This window comes from Brachycentrus maculatus, unplaced genomic scaffold (genome assembly GCF_059751285.1).
Source record: "Brachycentrus maculatus isolate JH-2025_06_01 unplaced genomic scaffold, ASM5975128v1 h1tg000188l, whole genome shotgun sequence".
In the NCBI taxonomy this organism is placed as follows: domain Eukaryota; kingdom Metazoa; phylum Arthropoda; class Insecta; order Trichoptera; family Brachycentridae; genus Brachycentrus; species Brachycentrus maculatus.
In genome coordinates, this window is record NW_028280939.1 from 139664 (window position 1) to 158466 (window position 18803).

The following is an 18803-nucleotide window of genomic DNA, read 5'->3' on the forward strand; positions in this document are numbered from 1 at the left end:
GATGTGTTATTATTGGCTCATAAATTAATATGAAAAATCACAAGATTATCCGTACGATTCTTATTGAAATCTGTCGATAAATAAGGGAGATATGAAGATTTTAACGTTAGATATTTGAATAAAAAGAAAAACGGACACCGCTTTACCTCATCAAATTCACGTCACCGGTGTTTTTGTTTCTTAAATTACCTTACGTCCAAGTGACTCTGAAATCTAGCTACGGCTTATGCAACACCGCTTATCATGACCCTACTCAGGTTTCAACTTTTTAAGATTCATAGCCTATGCCTACTCGTGAGTGAATTTACTCTTTATGTTTAAAGTAACTATAATTTCATATAATTCATGAGTGAAAATTCTAAGCAAAAACACGGGTGTGTTGTGGGGAGTATCCCTTTATGTATCTGCTTTAGAGAGCTGTAACAGTAGTAGTGTGGATACGTTTCTGTGACATCATTCGTTGCCAACTTACGAAAACAACGTATTTACGAAGGCGAATTTTGCAAATGAAAATGATGAATGAAAATATTGATTATATATCGGCTGTTTTAAACACAAAACGAGTCTTTATAGGTTGAGTATGAGACTGACCGGAGCATTTCGTCGTAACGTAACACGTTACGTTATTCAGGCAGTCAGTATCCATAGTTTCGGATGCTCGCTGATGCTCGCCGCGAGCGATGTTACGACGAAATGCTTCGGTCAGTCTCCACCTTTAAATTAGATATTCCTCCCGTTTGAAAATGATCTATTCGAATTGTCGTTCCTTCCCACAGCTGTGTATCTAAAATTTTCTGCAGAGATGTCAAATGTTATCGTATATTTTAGCGATAGGAGATGTTTGCGCGCTTTTCTTTGCATGTGTAATAATAAAAGCTGATATTTAAACCGGGACGTCCTTCTGCTGTCGCGCCAGAGCGCCAAGCGAGCGTGAGGCATTGCGCGCGAGGGGAAATAGAGATGTGCGGCGGCGCGAATATCGACATTCTATTTTTTTTCAAACCATGCGAAAATATCGGTTGAATCATTCACCGAGCAAAACATTTTTCTTAACGACTAATTATAGCCTAACGAATAATGAAAATATTATGCTTATGTACTAAATATTTCTTTACTTACAACAAAACATAAACATAAAAAAACAGAATTTGGGTATTTTTTTTACTTATTCTTTTCTAATTTAAGTTTTCAATAAAAAAAATGTTTATAATTTTTATTTTTATTTTTATTTTCATGTATGGTAAATACACAAGTCTACATATTAAAATGAAAATCGACTCTTAAATACACTATCGCAAGCAACAAATTGAAGTTTTTTTCTTCAATACCTATGTATTTCGTATATGTTTCATTATATTCACAGTTCAAAGAAACACAAAACAATAATTTGCACTTGATTAGGTTTTTTTGGTCAAACAACTGGGACATCTCAGTACACTGAACGAGAAACGAGTGTGTTTAAATCCTTTTCCTATAAATTGGATATTGTGGCTTGCGATAGTATACGTAGAATGGTCGATATATAAATGTATTAGTCAGCATACCTATGTAAAGTCATAGATTTCTGACCTCTATTTGCGTCCAATGTTGCATAGGGCATCGTATCGAATCGACAGTGTCAACTAATAAGTTGACCAGCTTGTTCCATATCCACGAATATAGAAGTGGAATATACATATTTGATAAGATATGATGACGTATGGAAATCAGGAATAGTAGGAGAGAAAAAAGGGAATAGCATTAAAGCAGCTAAAGCTAGATCACTCGGGGTTGGTTAACCCACAATGGACTCATACTCACAATGAGTATGAGTCCATTGTGGGTTATGTTGGGTCAAGATAGTAATTGATTCTCTGTTCTTACCAAACGAATTTCGACAAATTCGGACATTTTTTTCCTCGGTATTTGTTTACACTATATTTTTATCTGTAAATCGATTAGATACTTCATCTATAATTTGATTGTAGCATCAACGATCAAGCTAACATTGCGTTCATGTATTAAGCATAGACATCTTCAGTTCTGCATTAGTCTGAAGTCTTCGTCCTCTGCAACTAAGCATTGACTATCAGCATTCAGCGTCGTTTTCTGGGTTCGGGTATTGCCTTTTTCAATACCAGAGTTCAGAAATCAAGCGACATCTACCATACGTACCATTTCGCTTTAATGATATCGATTTTTACTATCGGAGATTTTCACCATCATCGCCCATGTCAATATATTTTTACCTGAATTGTTGGATTGCTGACGAATGAATTGATTGGATATGCTAATATTATCTACTCTTTTGTTATAATTCAATAAATTATTGTTTCTGCTAGAATGCTGTTTTTAAACACACTTAAAAATATGTCAAATGAATTATTATTGTATGACAAAAGATTTTAATAGTGTTAAATATTATTATTTATAAAATAAACCTAGATCTTTTTCTTAATAACTTTTATTTTTGGCTCTTTTCTTCAACCGGTTTGGACAAGAGCCTTGTCATCTTCAGGGATGGATATGTACTAAACCTAAAGCTGTGAAATGTTCACGAGTAGGCGGGATAAAATATTATCAATTAGATTTATGAGGACTTTTGAATCACATTGATTTGTAATGAACAAGCTCAAACTTTGCGCGCCGAAAAGCAGACAACTTTGAATAGAAGTATGAATCGTAAAGGAAAACTGAGGAGAAAGTAGTCATTAGAGCAGCGCAGTGAAATGTAGTGAAAATAGGGGAGATGATTTATAATTACCAAATTTTTTAAAGGAACATAAAATAAAAAGAAATATATTTAATGTTATATTGATTAAAATATCGATTGAAAAGTAACGATGTATCTTTCTGTTATTTTTGTCCCGCTAGCGTTGCGTCGATGGCCGCTCACTGCGCGCGCAGCTTACGAAACAGTTCAGAACATTTAGTATCTTGATGCTGAATGTGTGGTGCGCATCCGGTAAAAGAATTCATTTGGTATTATCAACATGAAAACATTTCAAAATTAATGTATACAATTTAATAAAAAACAAGTTTATAAAATTAACCACTAACTTATTCCAGCATATTAATATGCTCAAAAAATACAACTTGTTACCGTCAGTATCGGAGACGCTATGTTTCGAAGCAAAGTAGATCGAAAATCATTTTTTTCTGTATTCTTCAAATCTGTCGTGGGTCATGATTGAAGTCTCTTCTGTCACCACTTGCGTCTTCATCTGTAAAGGTCCTGTGCCATATTCATCTCTTCTTTCATTTAATCAAACTAATAGTCCAATTATAAGATTTAAGCTTTGTATTGATATTTCTTGGAGTTGTATTTTACATAATAAAAAAATAACTATACAAATTTCTACACTTTTACTTTATTTGACCTGTGACAGGGTTTCATCGTTTCGACAACATTAGAACGGTCCGGTCGACCAGTTTGATGATGTAAAACAATAAAACCACAACACAATAAACAATACAGCCCGTTCCAGGGTTTTTTTCTTCTTCTTCTCTCTAGGACTAAGTCCTGTCACTCTCCGGTTCGCTCCTGGGAGGTGGAAGCTACCCCTCAGCCAGCTATCCCTCCATCGTTTTTTTTTTATTAACTTAAATTGTATACATTTATTTACAGAACGATTTTAAACACATTTAATTGTTTTTTTTGCAGAGACCCACCAAGCCACCTTGTGTGTCTTGTCGGTGGAGTTCAAACCTGAATTGTTACTCAGGTTTTTTCTTCAACTTATCTAAGTACACTTATTTCAACCGTGAAGATAAGTCACAAGTCACAATGTTTTGAAAAATTGAATCAACATTAATAGTAATTGAACAAATTTACCAATTTTATTCAAATCACAACGTAATGGCCGATATAGGCTTTAAATAGCAGAGATATACGGCGTTAGTAGCAAGAAAGTAAATCGTTTGGTAACTATAGAGGCGCGAAATGTTGGAATTGAAATGCAAATCTTTTCCATCTACCCAAAACAACCCTTGATTATTTTAGAACTGCAATAAGAATAAAGATAGTTTGTTATCTAATTGCAACCCATTAATATTCAATATTAATCAGATAAATACCATCATATATAACACAAAGCCTACAAAGTTTCGTGTTGTTTACGAGGTCCTACATAATAAAAAGTTTTAGGACCATTCGCCCGCTGTGGCAACCGCTCACCGTCGAATGAGTATGACAGGGGTTATGGAGCCATGAGCGGGCGGGTGGAGGCGGGGCGGGGGGGGCGGCAACATAAAAACAGTTCGAAAGGGGACTTCGAATGTAGGAGGACTTGCGGCGGAAAGGGGTGGGGTAGGGGGCATTATTCACGAGGGGAGAGGGGAAACCATACAGCTTGATGGGCGGCGGGAGGGGGGGAAGGGGGGACTAGCGAACGGACTGTGCACTCAAATCGCTCTCTGTTCTATACACCGAGGTTCTACCGAACAAAGGTGTTCCCTTGACTCGAAAAACTAATAAAAACTTGGATAAAATTGTATTAGTCGGCTGAGTTCACAATTTTCACTGATATATGTTAACAAAAAAGACATTCGAAGACACATGGTTTACATTTTCTAAAAAAAAAGATGATTCAAGTAACGTTAAAAAAATTAAACCAATGAATACATATGAATTCACATGGTAAAAGTTTTATAAGAAATAAATGTTCAAACGTAGATTTAAAAAAAAGCTTTGTTTCATTTCACATTCTGTGTAAAAACACTAAAAGAACTTTCGAAATTGATAAATATGAAAAAGAGTTAACATAACCGTGATGCTATTTACTAAATGAAGCTCATATATTCATAAAGAAAATATCAAATTTATATATATATATATATATATATATATATATATATATATATATATATATATATATATATATATATATATATATTTCAAATGGTTATCTTCATCATTTTATCATTTTTCAGTAAAAATAAACCGGAATAAAGTGACCTAACAGAAAATAATCATTCAGAGCCATTCGAAATTTGTCAGGATCACTATAAAAAAGATATCTAAGCAAACATATGCTAATAATAAAATAAATAAGCATATTGTAAAATAATATTATTCATTGCCGCCTCAAATTTGTGACGAAATTTCGTTATCACTAAAATCTTGTTTTGAGCAAACCTGTGTTCTTTAGACCCCGAGCACATAAAACCAGACTATAATTCTAACCAGGCGAACCAACATTAAACTGACGTCGAACACTACGTTAAATATCCACGAACACAGAAAATAACAACAAAATACTTCGTATATGTATTTTCCTAATTTTGATACGAGATTAACGCAGACTGTTAATAATTCAACTTAAATTTTGTGATAAATATTTTTAAAATAAAATCCTTCACGCCCCTCAAACGTCTTACCGTTGGTACGATAAAGAACGTCACGGAAGGTTGGGCTGGGAAATTTTCCTGTTAGGTATAATCTCGTAGGGAAAGAATACTCTGTTCTATGTCGGGGCCACTCACACAGACACGAGGCACCAACATCAGCGCAGTAAACGTGTACGGAGCGGTGCGGATTCAGTATTTAATTTAAATTATGTTTGCATATTTGAATACGAAAATATATATACTTCTGCATCCGAACAATTACTTAAATACAGTAAAATAACCTACAAGTACTTTATAAACTTGAAAAAAACAAACAAAATACATATACCGTTTCACTAAAACGTACAAATGATTTACACTTTACGTATAGTACTATTTATTTCATAAAATTAACGTATAAATGCACAAAAATAAATATTTGAAAATGAGTACGGAACTCATCTTTCAAACCTCACTGAGTCGTGGATTATACAAATTTAGTATAAATATAACTTGGATGGAATTGTTATAAAATTTTATTACAAGTAATGAAGTAAAAAGATGAAATGTTTGAATTAAATGCACTGTTAGCATATCGATCCGCAAAAATAACTTTAAAAAAAACAGTCGAAAGAAACTGCCCATCATTATTTCGAACTGTCAAAATACTTATATTTACGACAAGAAATGCGAATCGGATGCTCACAGTAATTTTCAAAGTGAATCTGAATTTGAATGAGAAGAATTAATAAAAATGCACAGCTAAATTCTGGTTTTAAACATCCATTAGGACAAATATTATTATCCAATAGCAGAAATGGCAGCATATTTTTCACGAAAAAGCGGCGAGGTTCAAATATAATATACGAGATCCATGCCTGGCGGTCCGACATGAAGTTACGTCAGCATGGGTGGGGAACACAGATAGGAGCCGGTCGTGGTGTTGGTATCTTATTTTGTGGGTCGAAAGTTCCATGTATGAGCACCAATTTTGTGAACAATTTTAATTTTCTAATTCGGGCTTCAATACTTTATATAAAATTATTTTAAATATTAGCTTTTGGGGTTGCCAGAAACAAACACACGCGGTGTGTGATTATAAAATATGTAGTGAAGTATTATTACGACGATTAATTCTGAAAAAAAGTAGGTACCTACAGAGATTGCGCGCCGATAACAAAAATAGGAAAAGCTACAAGACTTTGATTAGATGATAATAATATGTTAGATCTAAGTTTTTTTAATGAACAAGTAAATTGCAATCAGTTTTTGAGTATGCCCAATCTTAGTACACAAATACTGGATTTAACCCTCGATCCCCGAGGAATTTAATATCAACATGTTATAGATATCTCAACAGAGTAGAAGAGGGGAAAAATGTATAGATTGAAATAACAATAATTAACCAGTTAGCAGCTTGCTATATACGAGGGTCGTTCATAAAATAAGGCAGAATTTTATGATTTGGGGATACAAAAGATGGAGCATTGTCTGCAAAAGTGTTTAGACAGAAATAGCGATTATGTAGAAAAATAGAGAAAGTTTAAAGCTTTAAAATGTTGTATATATAATGCTTAGGAAAATAATAAATCTGTATATTACCAAAAAATATGGGAATTTTATTTTATGAATGGCCCTTGTATTATATTGACTACATTCCTCTGCTGAATAAATGTCCAAGAATCTAAAAAATTATATAGAATTATTATTTATGATCGCTTTTAGCTATTTTAGGTACCATCTTATGTAGCAACACTTTAATCTTGTTTGAAATGTCATGAAATAATTCAAAAGGCTTTTATTACGTGAGTTTCTTTAAGGCCTAGATACACATGCTAATTATTAGCACAAAAACATGCTATTATTAAGCAATTGCTGCTGAGTAGCATGCGTGTACGTACTTTGCTAGAAAAAAAGCATGCTCAAAAATCGACAGTCGTGCGATTTTCGAGCTTGTTACCTGCAGCGCGGGTAGGAAAGGTGTGCTCTGAGCGCGTCTGAACTGGTTTGCTTCTGAGCATGCTCGTATCGATGTATGTAAATGAGCATGCTTATATCAAGCGAATGTATACAGCTAGAGAGCATGCTCGCCTTAAGCATGCTTAGTTAGTAGTATGTGTATCTGTACTTTAATGATATATCAACAAAGATAAAGACAGACTTCCATACTCCGTTCTCACAAACAAATTTTCTAATGAAATATTGATAAGTATTGATACAAATATTTTGATTTAAATACATATTATTTTCAGAAGAGACTAAAAATACTGGGGTTTGAAATAGGAGCCAAGTTATGGGATGGTGGGGTTTGAAGTGCTGATATTATGCCTGAGATGGATGGCACTACCACAGGATCTCAAGCTGACTCAAATATTATATATTATATGTACATATTTTATCTACATTCACATACAAAAAAGTCATTGTTTTATTGAATATATAGGAACAATGCACATTAAAATACAATAATAGGATAGTCGCAATTTAATGATAAGAAGAATCAGTTTAAATAATACAACAACAAAAAACAGTATATTTCCCCCATAAAAGCCAAGGTCTTCAAGTAAAAATCAATATGGTGCTTCTTCTTTGCACATAACGAGAAGATATAATTATTGTTTCTTAAAATGTGAACTTATTACTACAAGTTGAAAGTTTGTTACCAATAGTTTCCATTAGGATTAATTCTTTTGTGAATTTAAGTCTGCAACTTGAAATAACATATTTGGATCCTCGATAGATAAAATGGCTGACAGATAAAACTGATTTTCTGCAGGTCATCGAAGGGTGTGGTTTATTCATTTCGAATTTGCCCTGAAATAAAATGCTTTAAATATCATAAAACTGTTTACTAAATATCGGTGAGGTAAAGCAATATAAATAGGTAGGTAACCACAATTTACGCATTGTATTGAACGCAATTTACGCAAGTAGATGCGTAAACAACAATGCTCCAACCCATTCAAGTATGTATAAGAACTTTCGAGTTTTTGGCCAAACACTCAATCGCTGTTCTACCCCACCCACCCTACTCACCTGATCTCATTCCTTCTGACTTCTTTTTTCTCAGACTCAAAAGACCTATGAAAGGAAGAAAAATTCAGAAAAGTCCCGAGATTAAGGTAAATGCGACGGAGGAGCTAAAGGACATCATAAAAGAAGCATTCCAGGACTGTTCTTAAAAGTGCAAACACTGTTGAGATAAATGTGTGCGTCGGGGAGGTGAATAGTTCAAAGGAGACCCAGAATGTACCTTATGATAAAGTACATTTTGTTTGATGTGTCAGTCTATGTATTAATTGAACAGGCCATGTACTCTATAGTAAAGCAGTTTATATCTATAATATAATTCTGAATTTGTAATATAATTAATGAAAATAATCACTCATTTGAAAAAAATAAAGGTCTAAACATATTACACATATGCAATAGAGGACTTAAATTAGATTACTTAGAAATTAAAAGGCAATTAATAATAATTTACAACTAATAAATACAAAAGTAAATGAATTTTCTAAAAGTCCGTTATTAAATATGTTTCCAATCACTCATCATCCCTGATCCCTTTTGACTGTGACTGCCAATCAACAAAAAAATAAAGCCACTTGAGATCTACTCAGCTCCTTTGCATAACCGTCAAAACATTTTAAATTTTGTTTAGTAGATAGTGTTTTAGTATTAATCAGTCTCGATAAAGAAGCGGTTAGCTTCGAAACCGGTAGACATTATAATTAAGTTATAATAAAATATTTACAGTGATTTTAAAACAAAGTTACATTTTGATTAAAGTTTATTTCTATTCACATTATATGAACTATAAGCAATCTAGTAACTGATAAATAAATACCTTGTTTTTGAGGAGTTTATCGTAATCTGGAAAGCTTTTTCACCACACTTGTGATTTGTAAATCCTGTTAAAAAATAAATGTCACATGATTCAAACCCTATTCTTGAAAGTATAAGATAGGATAAAAATACAAAGGTTTCTAAATTACTTCATTTATTTACAAGAATTTTCACATTTCACTTGCATTACAGGCGATTGATTTTGTGGTTTAAACTCCCGTAAATTTTGTACCATTTTCATGTTCTTTCCATTGTATTGATATTTTTGTTTGATCGAACGATATGTGATAGTGATCAGTGTTACCATAATGACGGAAGTTTTATTAAATTATTATTAAATACTCAACCACTTGTGACTGGGGGTCATGAGTTGCTATTGTGTAAAGGAGCTAAATGCGCTTACCACTATACTACGGAGTGCGATTTATACGTAGTGCTTGAGATTGAAAATAGGAGATTTGTATCGCAGTCTTCAATTAAATTTCAGAACATGTTAACCGGTTCTCTGCCTAAGGCGCGTTCACACGCTCTCCAATGCCGTGCTTGCGAAGCTAGCCATTCAATATTAGGGTGGAAACGCGCTCATATTTGTGCTTGTTTCTCCCTATGGCAAGCACTATTTTTAATAATTCGAAATATGGAACATATGCATATATTTAACACCTCACAGTGTTCATATTAAGTAAGTCTTTAAAATATCCTTTGAATATATATGCAAAAAATATAATATTCGCTTTTACTTTTCTTAAAATGTTACGGCCTATCGGGAACAGTCTTACTTACCTCCTGGCACTTAAAAGGGTAAAAAAACTGGATATTGTTAGCGTATGACATTAAGTAAGGTAAGTAAGTCGTATTTCAATATTTCTCTACAAATTGTTACTCTTCTGAGACATGTGATTCTTCAAATGACACTTTTTTATTCCTGTACTTTTTCATCTCTTCCCTCTTCTTAAGCCTTACAATATTTCATTCCTCGGTGTTCATTGTGGACTTCTTACTCTGTCACGATTTGTAATATTCTAAGGGACACTCGTTATTTAAACTTGTTACTCATTTAATAGCTCCCACTGTTTTTTTTCTTTGCTTTGCAGATTTTGGCATCTAAAATAGTTGATTATGTGTTAGTGAAAATTAGTCTTTCCCCACACTTGATTGCACATTGAGCACTGCATCAAACAATGCAGCAATATTTTAACAGAAAATTGAATTTACTAATATCTAATTATGGGGGAAGGGTATTTCTACCCGTGCGCCCGACTGGTGCTTATTTGAGGGACGGGTAGTTCTACCTTTTACGCCAGCTGCACTTCAAAGGCGGGTAAGGTATTTTTACTTGATTATTCACTATGAGCATTTAATGTCAACACTTGAAGACGTTTCAAATTACGAACACATCTACAAAAATATAATATAGCCCATCCTATATCTTACATACATATATACTCTTGCACAGCTTGCTGCATAAGAAGGTAATTAGTAATTAACCCTTAGAGTGTGAACCGTCAATAGATCGACACTCTAATAATGCGTATAAAGTGCGGAGCGTCGGAATACCGACTGTTGCGCAATTTGATTTAGGTATCGGCCTGTACAGACGTGTCTTAGCGCACGCATGTAAAAGGTTTTTAATAAGTTAATAACATTTATAAATAACCATTTAAAATTATTTTGCTGTGAATTTAACATTAATTTTTGTATTTATTTAAGTAAAAGTTTTTTTATTTCTACCTACAAAATGTCAAATTCGTCAAGTAGTGATGATGAAAAGCAATTAGCAATTTATGCAAAATATGTGAAAATATTGTGTGTAAAATATGTGAAAAAAGGGCTAAGGGTCAGTGAGTCAGTGAAATAATTTCCGTTGATAATAATAATTCTCAAATTATATCCGTCTTCTTTTCACACATGACTATTCTTTGATGAGCAGAAAAGCAATATTTTCGGAGTGCATTTGTAATATGTTCGCAATTTTCATTAAGTGTTATAAACATAATACCTGCCTTCTTCTCGCACTCTATTATCCTTACATGAAAGAATGAGACAAAAGTTTGCTAGAGATCTCGGATACTACAATCGGTATTGAATAAATCTATAAGATATAGCAATTTTTGTAAACTTTTGGTTTACTTTTTGCTGGTTTTTGCCTGCTGCATACACCAGTCAGTATGCCGCGAAGCCTGCATAAAATGTGTTAACATTTGGTTATTTCTTGTTTGGTAATACATTATAAACAGTTATTCCCGGTATGATCCAGCGATTTCCGGGTTCGATCTGGAATATAAAGTAACACTAATTCATACGACAAAATTGGTGTTGCGAATTTATTTATTTATAGTCTTCTAAAACTCTTCAAATTAAGATGTTTTTAAAATCCTTTTATTCTATCCATGTCAAAACTGGATTAAAGAATGCAATAAGTGTGGGTTGCATACATAGACATGTTCTAGCATGTTAACACATTAATTTGCGGGAAACGCTTGAAAGCGAGTTTTACATAGAGAGCAGGGATGCTCATAAGCGTTCAATTTGCTCACTTTTGGTAGAGCGCGAGATGCCAAAAAACATTGTACAGATCGGAATTGGGTTTGCGGTTACTTGTGATTAGTATACTGAGAGTCGGGCGGGAGACTGTCTGAGTATAATATATATAGCGTTAAGGTTGAGAAAAACCAGCCCTACAACAATGTGTTAAGATTGAGACTGCTAATATTGCTCATTCCTTTAAAGAACATCATAAATCAAAAAACTTGATTTTTCAGAAGAATGTTTTTAAAGTTTAAAAATATAATACAATTGTATTAAAAATAAATATCAAGCCACTTATTGAACTTTTAACTGTGCAACAGATCTTTTAAGGTAAAACCTGAATATTTTTTCTCCATTTGAAAAATATTTAGTAAATTTAAAAAAAATAATTAAACAATACATTTTCTTCAAAATGCAAAAACAACACTTTCTGCCCTGTGGCGGGTAAATATTAAGTTAAAAATATGCCTCTTTTGCTGGGACATAGTAAATTTTCTGGGCATTCTGAAAACATGCACAACTGAAAATTGACACTTTTTTGATTTATGACGTTCTTGAAAGGAGTGAGCGATATATACACGAGTCATTTGAGAAGCTAAACAAAAGTAGTGCTATCTCAGTTTGAGTTGACTGTGACTAATGGCTTTTGGCTTCACTACATCAATACATACCAAGATCCGCAAAAATTGTCTTACTGGCACAGTGCCCACACAAAGATCCTTCTTCGGGAAATACACCCTGGCACTCATCGCAGATACTGTGTAATTTATGAGGTTGTGCCATTTTTCACTAAACTTAACAAATCAGAATTTCTGAAGTGGGAACCCTGTTTCAATAATTTTTGATTCTGCAACACCTATTCTTGTGATTTGCAAATAAGTGGTTTGCGGTTCTGTGGTGTTTAATATTGTAATTCTCAACCTGTTAATTTTTGGTTATCTGATCCAAGATTCTCTAGTTTTGGTTTCCAAACTTTTTCTAAGTATTGTAACAAAATGTATTATTTTCTGATTCTTGTTTCAGAATTATGTCTATGCATTACGATAGAGATTCTTGATTTTCTGATTCGGGTTTTGGAATTCATGGTATTGTGATAAAGATTAATTGTTGGTCTCTGGTATTACATCGGGTTTAAAACCTTGCAAATTACATTTTTGACTTTCAAAATATCGGAAGGTGTCAGTAAACCCTGTAAACAAAATGAGAAATAAGTTTTTATAAAACAGTTTTTAATACTGCATTTCAGTATGATATGGGCATTTATAAAATTTCTTTGTATCTTAGCTTTTTCCATATCGCTCACTCCTTTCAAGAACGTCATAAATCAAAATTCTTGATTTTTCAGGAGAACGTTTTTAAAGTTTAAGAATATAATACAATGTATTAAAAATAAATATCAAGCCACTTACTGAACTTTTTACTGTGCAACAGATCTTTTTAGGTAAAATCTAAAGTTTTTTTCTCCATTTGAAAAATATTTAGTTTTTTGAAAAAAATAATTAAACAATGCCTTTTCTTCAATATGCAAAAACAACACTTTCTGCCCTGTAGCGGTCAAATATTAAGATTAAAATATGCCGCTTTTGCTGGGATATAGTACATTTTCTGGGCATTCCGAAAACATGCACAACTGAAAATTTACAATTTTTGATTTATGACGTTGTTGAAAGGAGTGAGCGATATGTTTTTCATTCAATTATAGCATTCTAAGTTGTTACCAAACTCAACACATTGTTTTGTGAAACGTTTAATGGCGTCTTTTACATATTGTTAGTAGACAGCGGGAGACGCTTGTAACATTGTACAGATTGGCATTGGTTTGTGGTTACTTGTGATTAGTATACAACCCCAATTAGTATGATAATTAAGGGGTTGATGAAAAAAACCACCCAACACCAGTATGTGAAGTGTTTTTTTTTATGAAATATAAAGCATCTTTTCTTTATTGATAATATTATCCATTAGTTTTAATTTAATTTATTGTTTAATTTAATACCATGTTTAACTAAGATGGCACATATTAATTAATTAATTTAAGTACATATATAGAATTGAATTACACCATTTACCTTGGTTATTGGTGTAGCAGTATTTTTCATGTGATAATCCACAATGTTCTATAAGTTGTTTTAATTCTTAGTATATTTGTGGACAAAACGCATGATGAAATTCAGAATTTATACTCAGGTATTCTCTTCAATTTCAGTAAGCTAAAATATTAAAAAAGCATTTTTATAAATGTTCATTTGAAATAATGTGATAGTTCATGACAAAATCTACTAAATTAGTAACGTATTTCATCCCAATTAATAATAAATAAAAATCTGTTAAGGCTTACCATTACTTCATTTTGAGATATTGCAATAAATAAAACATCATCCTGATCAAATTTTTTGTTTAAAACTCCTTTGATCTTTCATATCTGACAATATATATGTTGCACTTTTTTTTGACGATGATATTTTACATGCATCAAAATCAGATGGCAACAAAATATGATATGGATCTGTATGATCCAAATAAGAACTTTCATTATCTTTAAGAATTACTGGTGACAGCGTTATTTTTACTGACATTATTGACTTCTTTCGCATGTAAACTTAGTGGTTCTGGAACACATTTGACACTAATTCTGTCATGACAAAAATATCCGTGAGCAAACCTAACAAATGTGTAGTGGCCTCTAGTCATGTATGGTTACTTTTATTGGTAAGTAGTTCATAAATGCACTGTTAGCATCATCTGAAGCATTAACAATTTTATGAGAGTTGGAGGTGGTGATGATTACATATATGACACAAGTTGCATAAGTAATTTATTGATTTCTCAGGAAGGACCTGAAAACAAGAATAAAAAAGTTAAAGTATTATTATTATTATTATTATTTTTTATTATTTTTTGACATCTCATCAAAGATGAAGAAGAATATGGAAGTCTGGGCATTTACGGGGCTTACGACCATCATAGGCTGGTTCAAGTGATCACTTTACACACGTGTAACATTCACCAATTCTACCCATTATTGACAACCACACTACTCAAATTCTTGGAAGTTCTATATATATGAACCAATTTAGAATCCTTGTTCATGAATCACTAGAACTTCACTAGAGACATCCATTGGTGAGATGTAAAGAAGCTCTTTATAAAAAATGAAAATGGTATTTTCTGGCGTTTCTCATGTGTGTGATTATAATCCAGGATTCGGATCTCACATACTAATATAAGAGTTTCTGCTTAATAAAGAGCTTCTTTACATCTCACCAATGGATGTCTCTAGTGAAGTTCTAGTGATTCATGAACAAGGTTTCTAAATTGGTTCATATATATAGAACTTCCAAGAATTTGAGTAGTGTGGTTGTCAATAATGGGTAGAATTGGTGAATGTTACACGTGTGTAAAGTGATCACTTAAACCAGCCTATGACGGTCGTAAGCCCCGTAAATGCCTAGACTTCCATATTCTTCTTCATCTTTAATGAGATGTCAAAAAATAATGTGAAAATAACTCCTGTAATTGGAGATAATCCAGATTTTGTGAACAAGTATTTGGACACACTCAAAATGTTGTAAAAAGTTAAAGAATACAAAATATTAAATTGTACAGATATTATACATAATTTATATTTGAAGCACTAACTTTGTGATTTTCCATTTTATAATTAAAATGTAACTTTGTTTTAAAATCAATATAATGATTTTAAAACAAAGTTACATTTTAATTATATATGTACCGTAGAACAGGGCTACTTGAACTTTGATGTGTTACTTGAGCCCGGTACAAAAAAAAAAAATAGATCTGTATTTGGTCTACAATAATGACCGTATCGACATGATTCATTGTTTCCCTGACAGGTGACAATTATTGTCACGATAGGTTCATTATTGTAGACCAAATACAGATTTAAATCTCTTTTTTGTACTGGGCTCAAGTAACACATCAAAGTTCAAGTAGCCCCGTTCTACGGTACAGATATTGTTGTAGAAATAAAAATATACAATGATTACGACAATCATGAATGAGAATTGATGATACTTTACACCTCTTGGGTGACCAGAGGTGTGCATTCTATATCGGCAGAAAAGCAGTGCCTACCCTGGATTACTCGCGTTCCATATAGAATCACGACCAGTGCCTACTTTGCCTTATCCTTACCCAACCCTACAATACTGCCTGCCTTGATGAAAAATTCTATGCACACCACTATTGATGACATGGTTCCAACTATAAATGTGCGTCCATGGATTTTTATTGGTAAATTTCCGCATGAAACCCTGCTAGGAACATCTAATATGTTTCCCATACATAAATAGCTGTAAAAGCTCCAAAATTTCTATCAATGTTCACACACCATAGGTAACTAATCAATTAAATTGTGATTGTATAATATTTTTAATTTAATAACAAATTTACAAGGATTCAAGTACAAAGTATTGATATTGTTCAATTCTCTTCCCATTAGTACTTACTCAATTTCCCTTTCTATATAATGGTATTGCTCTTCATCTTGAGGTATTTCACTTATCACATCAATATATTCTACTCTAAGGATCCTAGATCCAAAAATCAGGAGTGCAGGACTGCTCACCTTGTGTTTGTATGATTATTGATCAAGTTAATGGCGTATTGATATCATAGGGTGCTGTATGCAACATTTGAATATTTTGCAAGATAAAGTATATAAAAACTTGACCTGTGCAAGTTAAAACACAATTATATATTATGTATGGTGAAACCAGTTAAAACCATTTCATTATAGAGGCGCAACATATCCCTGCTAATATATTGAAAAATTATCTCTTGAATACTTATCGGGTGTGCTTGCTATGAGCATAGAAAAGGCACCATAGCAAGTGGCTAGTATCAAATTGAATGGCAACAATCTAATGTTTAAAGCTTTCGGTAAAGAAACTGCATGTTTTGTTTCTTTATGCCTAAATAAATATTAGTAATATTATTTACGTTGACATTTTGACATTTCAGGGATTTTATTTTTAGGTAATTGCTCCAAAGTATAATTTTCTACATTTTTTCTTTTATTTTCTCTCAACGGCAAAGATGAATTATTTTCGATGTTGGTCATCTAGTAATGGTAGATAGGGAGATTTATAAGCCAAAAGTCGCTCTTTAACTAGATGACAAAGCGAAACATTATCGTCAATAAGTGATGCACTAATGTTCTTAAAAAAAAACTTTATATGCCAATAAAACGTAGTAAAATATAGGGATAAAGAGCATATTTCTATTTGTATTTTACAAATAAAATATTTGTTATTATTGCACCGGCAGTCCCAATTTTAGAGAATTACTCACTGTTTTAGAGCTTTAAGTCCAACTAACACTCAACCCGTAAAAATACATAAAAAAAAACCTTATAAGAAATAATAAACAAAACATACGACTCCGTGAACGACGATTGACAGAAATTCTGATTCCGACCCTTTTAGACGTTGAACAAAAGTTGACACCGCACGTTTATCAACGATCACCATAGAAAATGAAACAAACAAAGCGTGAAATTTTTAGGAGAGCGTTCTTCAAACACACGTTCTAAACTGACGTGAAGTATACAACTGGTCATCTATTATGTTTGCTATAAAAAACGACAATAGATGCATGCCCAGCTTACGGGTTAGTAATATTGTTTCAAATTCATACTTTTGAGAACGAAGTGTGATAAAGTAAACAGAATCAAATAACGACCTGTGTTGCATACGCAGAAATGCATTTGTACAATAGGTATGGGGCTAAGTTTGTTGCTGAGAACAAAATTTAACTACGTTTTCAATGAATAGCAGATCATTCGTTGTATTTGAGATTTCTCATGGCAATGTAATATCTCAATGATCATTTAAAAAAATAGTTTTTATTCGTTTCTCTTAGTGCTATCTCAGTTTAAATACCGACAAAGGTACAAAATATTTATGTACTGACAGAGATAGGATATCACCGGCACCGAGAATCAATGAACCGGCTTGCCATCGTATAAATTTTTTTGCATTTTATATAATTGCACTGTTAATATCAACAAAAAAAAATCGTTTTTACAATTTAACGAAAAACAATTTACAATTTATTTTTTAAAATACACTAATACGCCACCACTCACAACTCAGAATGTATTTGTCGATTTGGTTTTACTAATCAGTCATTTACAATCCATTAAAAATTATGTTTTCGTGTACAATTTAAAATTAGAAAGGTTTCAAAAATCGTGATTACTTTAAAAAAAAAAAAAAGTTTATCGAAATCATTCAGCGTTCACTTTGAATTTTGAAACGTGTTTTTAACATGGCTATAAACTGTTTATTTTTTGTCTATGACTGTCAATTGTCACTTTTGATGTGCTTTCGACTTCGGGAGCTGTTAATGTCAGCAGTGCTTATTTTGATTTATTTCATTACTAATTATGACAAAAATTGAACCGGATATCCCTCCTTCGGGAGTGGATAGTAAAAAGTTACCACCGCCTACAGTGTCTCAGATTAATTCTGATCGGATAACCCAAGTAAATCTTATTTTCTTAAACATAACCTATCCAACGAATTCTAACGTTTATGTTTGAATTTCATTTAGGTGGAAATTTGTTTTTTTTTTTATTTTGTCAACTAATATAAAATAACAGTGTTTTTATGATTTTATGTTTTATTTTTACAAACTTAGATTTTAGTCATACAGCAAATTAATATTTTAATGTTTTAAGCAGCCGGCACTTATCTATCGAATGTTTTGGTACTTAGAATACGATAAACTTCTCGATATTTAGCGTGAAGTATAATTAATTATAATTCAAACGAAATAGTCTATTCAATGCCATCAAAATTCCTAAATTAAAAACAACATCTGCACAAAATTGTTTTATTAATATGGGAATATATTTAAAAAAATCCTCATTACGAATTAAAAACAGCAATGTTTTGCAATGAATTAAAACACATACATATTTGGTGTTTATTACTTACCTTTAAGTTTACAATGTACTGTAATGTATAGTAAATAATCTTTTGATTTACATAAATCCTAGAGTCTTAAAGTAGTTTTTATTTTATTTTTTAATGTATACATTTATTTGAAAGAACAAGTATAAACATATTTAAAATATTTTTTGCAGAGACCCACTA

At 32.3% G+C, this 18803-nt stretch overlaps 1 protein-coding gene and 1 long non-coding RNA gene across 8 annotated transcripts in view; one reads left to right on the plus strand and one right to left on the minus strand.

Moving 5' to 3' along the window:
• Nucleotides 1-7531: 7531 nt before the first annotated feature.
• On the minus strand, nt 7532-17174 carry LOC148307808 (uncharacterized). Of its 7 annotated transcripts, none has more exons than XR_015837779.1 (7): nt 17082-17174; nt 14021-14519; nt 13752-13892; nt 12354-12871; nt 9155-9218; nt 8344-8388; nt 7777-8121 (listed from the first exon to the last, which is right to left on the minus strand). It is a non-coding gene; the product is annotated as an uncharacterized LOC148307808 (long non-coding RNA). The 7 variants fall into 7 exon arrangements; XR_015837781.1 differs by lacking the exons at nt 7777-8121; nt 8344-8388; nt 9155-9218 and adding exons at nt 9416-10257; nt 11157-11427; nt 16152-16375 and having other exon boundaries at nt 17082-17162; XR_015837780.1 differs by lacking the exon at nt 17082-17174 and having other exon boundaries at nt 7532-8121; nt 14345-14519.
• An 823-nt stretch (nt 17175-17997) lies between these two features.
• LOC148307809 (RNA helicase aquarius) overlaps nt 17998-18803 on the plus strand; it is a 120952-nt gene continuing 120146 nt past the window's right edge. The window contains exon 1 of the mRNA XM_088262781.1: nt 17998-18190. Coding sequence (XP_088118907.1) covers nt 18092-18190 — 99 coding nt within the window. The 5' untranslated portion in view covers nt 17998-18091. The remainder of the gene's footprint in view (nt 18191-18803) is intronic.